Source organism: Hippopotamus amphibius, chromosome 3, assembly GCF_030028045.1.
Source record: "Hippopotamus amphibius kiboko isolate mHipAmp2 chromosome 3, mHipAmp2.hap2, whole genome shotgun sequence".
Lineage (NCBI taxonomy): Eukaryota > Metazoa > Chordata > Mammalia > Artiodactyla > Hippopotamidae > Hippopotamus > Hippopotamus amphibius.
Genome location: NC_080188.1, coordinates 125,600,209 through 125,607,604, shown reverse-complemented (window position 1 = coordinate 125,607,604; position 7,396 = coordinate 125,600,209). Strand labels below are relative to the sequence as shown.

The 7,396-nt window shown below is 58.3% G+C and overlaps 1 protein-coding gene across 3 annotated transcripts; it reads left to right on the top strand.

Annotated features, from left to right (window-relative positions):
• Positions 1–947: 947 nt before the first annotated feature.
• Positions 948–7,302, top strand: MEN1 (menin 1). 3 transcript variants are annotated; one of them, XM_057729530.1, is made up of 10 exons: positions 948–1,051; positions 1,443–1,903; positions 2,840–3,048; positions 3,263–3,391; positions 3,683–3,723; positions 3,799–3,886; positions 4,438–4,574; positions 5,000–5,135; positions 5,553–5,717; positions 5,927–7,302. In XM_057729530.1, coding segments are annotated over exons 1-10 (1,851 nt in total). In that variant the 5' UTR covers positions 948–1,049; the 3' UTR covers positions 6,410–7,302. The 3 variants fall into 3 exon arrangements, with proteins under 3 accessions (XP_057585513.1, XP_057585514.1, XP_057585516.1); XM_057729531.1 differs by having other exon boundaries at positions 968–1,063; XM_057729533.1 differs by lacking the exon at positions 948–1,051 and adding an exon at positions 1,074–1,121.
• Positions 7,303–7,396: the final 94 nt, after the last annotated feature.

The following is a 7,396-nucleotide window of genomic DNA, read 5'->3' as shown; positions in this document are numbered from 1 at the left end:
CACTAATGTCCTTTTTTTCTGGTCTGGGATTCAATCCAGAACACTGCGTTGCATTTAGTGGTCCTGTCTCCTTAGTGTCTTCGAATGCAACAGTCTTTCCTTGTCTTTCATGACCTTGACACGTTTGAGGAGAACTGTCAGGTACAACCAGTCTGAAAGTCCCCCAGGTTGGGTTTGCCAGATGTTTTTTCATGATTAGGCTAGACTTACGGGTTTTGGGGAAAAAACCCACAGAGGTGAAGTAGAGCAGGAATTTGATCTGTTTTATTCACAGCTACATAGCCAGTGCCTGGGACTGAGTGCTTGGCCCATTATAGGTGCCAAAATCTGTTTGTTAAATGAATAAGTGAATGAAAGATACTGTAGAAATTATTTAGTTAATTATTTGAAGTTTTAAAATGGTAAATATAAACCTACCCTATCATACATATCGTTCTGCAGCTTTTTCCCTTCAACAATATGCCCTGAAAATCCATTTCAGAGCTACTAAATTTACTCTTCTTTTGCTCTATTAAAAATAACTACAATGGTTCTTTAGACGTTACTTATGAACAGAAAGCTAGACATAGAGTAGGCACATTTACATGCTAATGGATACTGATAAATAGCCAGCTAAAGTGGCTGAACACTCCAGTACTCCAGAAGCGTTTAAAAGTACCCGTTTTCATCACATCTTGCTGACACGTGATAACCTACAGAAGCGCAGTTACGGCTGATGACGCCGGCTCACTCCCCGGACTACATCTCCCAGAATGCACGGCGGTTCCTCTGCCTACCTGGGTCTGCGTGAAATGGAATGACCAATCCCTGAGGACCTCAGGAAGGCGGCGCTGCCTCCGGTCCTCACCTACCTCCGCGGCGCCCAGAGCAGCGGGACTACCACTCCCATAAGCCTCCGCGGACTGCCCGGCCGGGCCACCATTTCAAGAGTCTGCAGGGACGGGAGGGGGGCCCGCACTCCACTTCCCGGCAGGCAGTGCGGCCCGAGGGGGCGGAACTCCATTTCCCAGCAGGCTCCAGGCGGCGGGCGCCGCGGTGCCTTGTGTGGGATGTAAGCGCGGAGGTGGGCGCGGGGGACCGAGGCTAGGACTCTCCTTGGGATTTGGGGGGCCTGGCCTAAGGTGCCTTCCCGGCGGACTCTAGGGCCCCGGGGGTATGGGCGCAGAGAGGGGGCGGGGCGGCCATTGGGAGTCCTCAGCGGTTCCTAGGGGCGCACCCCCATTGGGGCCGGGGCTCCTGGGGTTGTGGGGGACAAGAAGGCCCTACAACCTGGGCTGAGGGGTCTCTTCGATGAAAAAGGGGGAACAGATGAGCGGAGCGTGAAGGGGCGGGGAAACAAGGGATTGCGTCTGTGTGTAGGGGGGTGTGGAACGCTAGCTGAGCCTGGGAGGGGGTTCCTGGGCCTTGCCCACCCGACCCTCCCTCCCCCCGCTCGCCCGCAGGCCGAGGCCCGCCGCCATGGGGCTGAAGGCCGCCCAGAAGACGCTGTTCCCGCTGCGCTCCATCGACGACGTGGTGCGCCTGTTCGCTGCAGAGCTGGGCCGAGAGGAGCCGGACCTGGTGCTCCTATCCTTGGTACTGGGCTTCGTGGAGCACTTCCTAGCTGTCAACCGCGTCATCCCCACCAACGTGCCCGAGCTCACTTTCCAGCCCAGCCCTGCGCCCGACCCTCCTGGCGGCCTCACCTACTTCCCCGTGGCCGACCTGTCCATCATCGCCGCGCTATATGCCCGCTTCACCGCCCAGATCCGCGGCGCCGTCGACTTGTCTCTTTACCCGCGAGAGGGGGGCGTCTCCAGCCGCGAGCTGGTGAAGAAGGTCTCTGATGTCATCTGGAACAGCCTCAGCCGCTCCTACTTCAAGGATCGGGCCCACATCCAGTCCCTCTTCAGCTTCATCACAGGTTGGAGCCCGACAGGTGGCAAGGGGCGAGAATCCTGTCTCACGGGAGAACCTTGGCCCTTCACAACACTGTGTGGTTTACAGAGCCCTTTTGAGACCTGTAAGCCTTGTGAGGTGGGGCAAGTGTTATGTCCCCCTTTGCAGCTAGGGAAACTGAAGCCCAAAGAGGGAAAGTGATATGCCAAAGTCACACAGAATGGCAGGGCTGGGACTCGACCCCAATCACTTGACTTCAAATCCATTAACAACCTACCCCCCCCCCGCCCCCCATTCAGCAGGTACAGAGGGCAGCAGCAGATTTAGGGGGTGAGGAGCCAAGATCGGGCTACATTTGAGACAATTCCATGAAATATCTACGAATGTGTTTTGAAAGCGAACCGACCAGGGCTTCACTTTAAGAAGCTGAAGGCTCAGGGCTTGCAAGGAGCTCTCCTCTTTGATCCAAGCCCAGTTGACTGGCAGTCAGGTCCTGGAGTGCCATATTGAGAAGGAATCAGAGGCTGCTTCTGAGCTTAGCAGGAAAAGAGTGCAGAGATACATGAGGAGTGTCTGCCAGTTGGTGTGTAAAAAAAAGTGTTGGCCAGTGTCCTGTTTTTGCTGTCCTTGGTTATAACCTAATACGTACAATAAAATGAGGAAATTCTTAAATTAGCAGAAACATATAACACAGTCACAGAGAAAGAGAACAGACAGGGTCAAAAGCTGAGTGGAACTATGAAAGATCCAAGGTCTCCTGTTGAGGATGGGAATGTAAAGGGGGAGGGAGAGGCTCTGAACATGTAGGAGGAAAGGAATAGAGGGAAGACAGGCAGCAGTGCCTGAGGTTTCCACACAGGCTTGGAGGTGAGGGTGGGAGGGAGCATGGCCCATCACTACCTAGTCCCTTCCCCCAGGCCAGAGCTCAGAGGACCCTCATTCATTACGTTCCCTTCCACAGGTACCAAACTGGACAGCTCTGGTGTGGCCTTTGCCGTGGTGGGGGCCTGCCAGGCTCTGGGTCTTCGGGATGTCCACCTGGCCTTGTCTGAGGACCATGCCTGGGTGGTGTTTGGGCCCAATGGAGAACAAACAGCTGAGGTCACTTGGCATGGCAAGGGCAACGAGGACCGCAGGGGCCAGACAGTCAACGCGGGTGTGGCTGAGCGGGTACTGCATCCCTCTCCCCTCCCCCCGCCCCCCTCCACTTTATACTCTTCTAGCCCGAAGCCATCCAAGGAGCTCTGCTTTCTTGGGCCATGCTCCCCTCTTCCTGTCACCACATGCATATGTCAGGAAGGGGAGGGTCCCTTTCCTGGCTGTCATTCCCTAGAGCAAGCACAGGTGGGCCATCATGAGACATCTGGTCTTGTCCTCTCCCAAGAGCTGGCTGTACCTGAAAGGATCCTACATGCGCTGTGACCGCAAGATGGAGGTGGCATTTATGGTGTGCGCCATCAACCCTTCCATTGACCTGCACACCGATTCCCTGGAGCTGCTGCAGCTGCAGCAGGTGAAGGGTGCCTGTGGGACCCTGGGCCAGGGCGCTTTTCTTTCCTGAGCTTCAACTCCCCCTTCTGTAACATGGGTGAATCATTCCTGGCCTGGACTTTCCTGGGGCTCTTGGGAGGGGGGGAATTGAGACATGAAAGTGCTTTGACTCCAGTAAGGGGCTAGTTCCTGAATTCTGGCTTTTCTCGCCCCGGGGGGGAGGCCCCTACTGGCGCTGGATCCCTGTCTGCCTGGTAAACTGTGGACTCCCCCTCCCTCCTGCCAGCTCACACTTCTCTCCTTTGGCCCCTAGAAGCTGCTCTGGCTGCTCTATGACCTGGGACATCTGGAAAGGTCAGTAAGGGGAAGTGGCCAGGCTGGGCCTCGGGGAGGGCCGCGGGGCAGCGTGGGCTCATGAGGCTTTCCCAGGTACCCTATGGCGCTGGGGAACCTGGCGGATCTGGAGGAGCTGGAGCCCACCCCTGGCCGGCCGGACCCACTCACCCTCTACCACAAGGTGGGGACATCTCAGGAGGGTACAGAAGGGAGGTGCAACAGTGGCTGGGGTCCCCTTCTATCTGGGGACTGGGAGGGGGCAGGTGAGGAGAGAACTTTGCGTGTAGTGTTGGGGTTATCGCCCATCCAGCCCCCATTTTGTATTTACCACGTGCATGTTCAGTGCAGTCAGGGCTGTCGGAGGGGTGTTTTGGGTTCTCTGCCTGGGAATGGTAGGTCCTGGATTTGTCCCCTCAGTCTTACTTTTTCTACTGCTGTCTTTGTCCTTCTTGCAGTATAACAGAGGTCAAATGTGGTGAGAGCACCAAGGTGGGGGTGGTAGGGCTGGTGGTAGGAGGGACATTGGGCTGAACTTGGAAGGCCAGCCCAGTGCAGACCTACAGACCCAGGGAGGAGACCTGGTAGAGAGGATGGCTGGGGGGTGAGGGAGCACGGGAGATGAGACTCTCTGGGATCTTCCTATTGCCCCTCTTGGGTGTGATCCGATGGGACATTTATGCCATCTGGGACAGCTGGGAGCTGCCTCCCTGAGGCCGCTTGCTCTATCCCCAGGGCATTGCCTCAGCCAAGACCTACTACCGGGATGAGCACATCTACCCCTACATGTACCTGGCTGGCTACCATTGTCGCAACCGCAACGTGCGTGAAGCCCTGCAGGCCTGGGCCGACACGGCCACTGTCATCCAGGAGTGAGGATTCCCCCACGGGCCCCCAGCCTGGCCTTTCTTCCCCTTCCACCCAATTTCCAACCACCTACATCCAGGAGGGAGGCCTGGGTTCCAAGCCCTATCCCCTCTCCATCCAGTCACTAGGCAGCCAAGGCCACGGTCACCCAAGAGGTAGGGACCCCTGTTGAGGGCCTCACGTTTTTCCTTCCCTCCCCTCTTCTCCTAATTTCTAACCATTGTCATCCAGCTGTGGAATCTGCATCCCCAACCCCCCTCCTCACTCTTGCTCTGGGCTGACACAGACACCATCATTTCGGAATGAGGACCCCAACCATTCACTCGGTCCCTGGATGACCCCGGAAAAGAAACCAGGGCTCCATCCCCTGCCAGGTCCCTGGGGGTACCCTCCATGGCTGAGACCCCACAGTGCCCTGCTGCTCTCACAGCTACAACTACTGCCGTGAAGACGAGGAAATCTACAAGGAGTTCTTTGAAGTAGCCAACGATGTCATCCCCAACCTGCTGAAGGAGGCCGCCAGCCTGCTGGAGGCTGGCGAGGAGCGGCCGGGAGAGCAGACCCAGGTGAAGGACTGGAGCGCCGCCCTGTGCGCACCTTCCCACTCGAGCAGGGCTCCCAGTCACAGGACGTGGGACTGCTGCGTGGGACTGGGGACAGCACGAAAAAGGTGGCCTGGCACAGGCAGACAGCTGTGTTCTCTTATGCAGTAGCCAAGGGCCCGGGCTTGGGTTTGAGGAGCTGAGGTAAATGGGGTGAAAGCTCATCTCTTTCTCAGTCAGGGTCACTCATGCAGTTGAGGGGGTGAGTTGGAGGTAAGGGACTGGTTTTATAAAAGGAAGGGGGTTCTGAGAATTCTCTCCCCCTATGCTGACATCTGCCAGAGCCAGGGGTCTTTGTCCAGGCGAGAGGTCTGGCCTGTGCCCTCTGATGAGGGGTGACTAATGTGGTCTGAACTGTGCCCTCCTCTCCCCCTCTCCCAGGGCACCCAGAGCCAGTGTTCTGCTCTCCAGGATCCGGAATGCTTCGCCCATCTGCTGCGATTCTATGATGGCATCTGCAAATGGGAAGAGGGCAGCCCCACACCGGTGCTGCACGTGGGCTGGGCTACTTTCCTTGTGCAGTCCCTGGGCCGTTTTGAGGGACAGGTGAGGGGCAGCTGTGCAGGGTGGCCGGGGAGGACAGGTGGTGACAGCAGCTACAGAGGAGTCCGAACCTTTGTAGCCCTGAAGGGGATCTGCCCTTCCCCTTTGGTGCGGGTGAGACTGAGGCCTCACGACAGGCTGGCCGAGGCCGGGTCCTGGTTCCAGCCACTGGCCTGCAGCCTTGTCCTTCTCTCGCCCTCCACCCGGTCCAGGTGCGGCAGAAGGTACGCATAGTGAGCCGAGAGGCGGAGGCGGCCGAGGCGGAAGAGCCGTGGGGCGAGGAAGCGCGAGAAGGCCGGCGGCGGGGCCCACGGCGGGAATCCAAGCCCGAGGAGCCTCCGCCGCCTAAGAAGCCGGCGCTGGACAAGGGCCCAGGAGCGGGCCAGGGTGCGGTGCCAGGACCCCCCCGGAAGCCCCCAGGCACGGTCCCGGGCACTGCCCGCGGCGCTGAAGGCGGCAGCGCGGCGCCGGCGCCAGCGCCCGCCGCATCGCCGCCACCAGAGGGTCCGGTGCTCACTTTTCAGAGCGAGAAGATGAAGGGCATGAAGGAGCTGCTTGTGGCCACCAAGATCAATTCGAGTGCCATCAAGCTGCAGCTCACGGCGCAGTCACAAGTGCAGATGAAGAAGCAGAAGGTGTCTACACCTAGTGACTACACTCTTTCCTTCCTCAAGCGGCAGCGCAAGAGCCTCTGAAGTTCGCTGGACTCCGTATCGACCCCCGCAGAGCCCGCCCTCAATCCGAATGAGGCTCCACCCCGGGCCCCGAAGGAGCCCCGGCTCCGCCCTTGGCCGAGGGGCCTAGGCCCCGCCTCCAGGCCCCACCCCTACCCGGAACCCAGGCTGCGGGTTCCCAGAGTAGGGACTCTACCCAGCGCCCGAACCCAGGGCTGTGCGCAAGTCATTGGAATATAGAGCCCATCCCCCAGGACCAGGCGGCCAGTTGAAACCCTGCCCTGAGCCCATCACCCGTCTTTAAAGGTCCAACGACAGGAAACTCAGGCTCCACCTGAGAACCGAGACTCTAACCTTCGGCCTGACTAGTGTTGGCTGAGGGTTGCTTCCAGCCCCATAGGGCTGTTTCACTCTAAACCCTAGAAGCACAGGTCCCACCTTCAGCCCCGGAACCAAGGACCCCGCTCAGCCCCTAGGAGTACATTTTTGCACTTCAGAATTCCATTCCTTGGGAATCCAAGCCCCCTACCGCAAAGAACCTAAGTAACGCTTCCGGAATTTGAAACTCCCAGCTTCTTCCCTCCCCTGTCGCACAAGTCCGCGACACGAAGCTCCGCTCCCGGCCCGTGCGAATCCTGAGCCCCGCCCCCTTCCTGACCAAACTGGCCCTAGATCAGAGCAGACCTCTCTTCCGACCCTCTGGGAACCTCCCGAGGTCCAGCCCGTCTCGGGGGACCCTGGAGGAAATCTGCAGGGGTTTGCGAGTGGGTGAGGGGAGCCTGATCTCTTCCTGTTTTGTACATAGATTTATTTTTCAGTTTCAAGGAAGATGAATACATTTTGTAAAAAAAAGTACTCGTCCGTGTTTCATCTGGGAATTTGGGAGTGGAGCGCCCCCTCTTTCCTCTGGGCTTCGGGCTCCCCACCTGTAGAGCGCGAGGAGGCGATGGCTGGCAGAAGTGCCCGGGCGCCGCCAGCTCCGCCGGGGCTCGGGACTTCCCCCGGCTG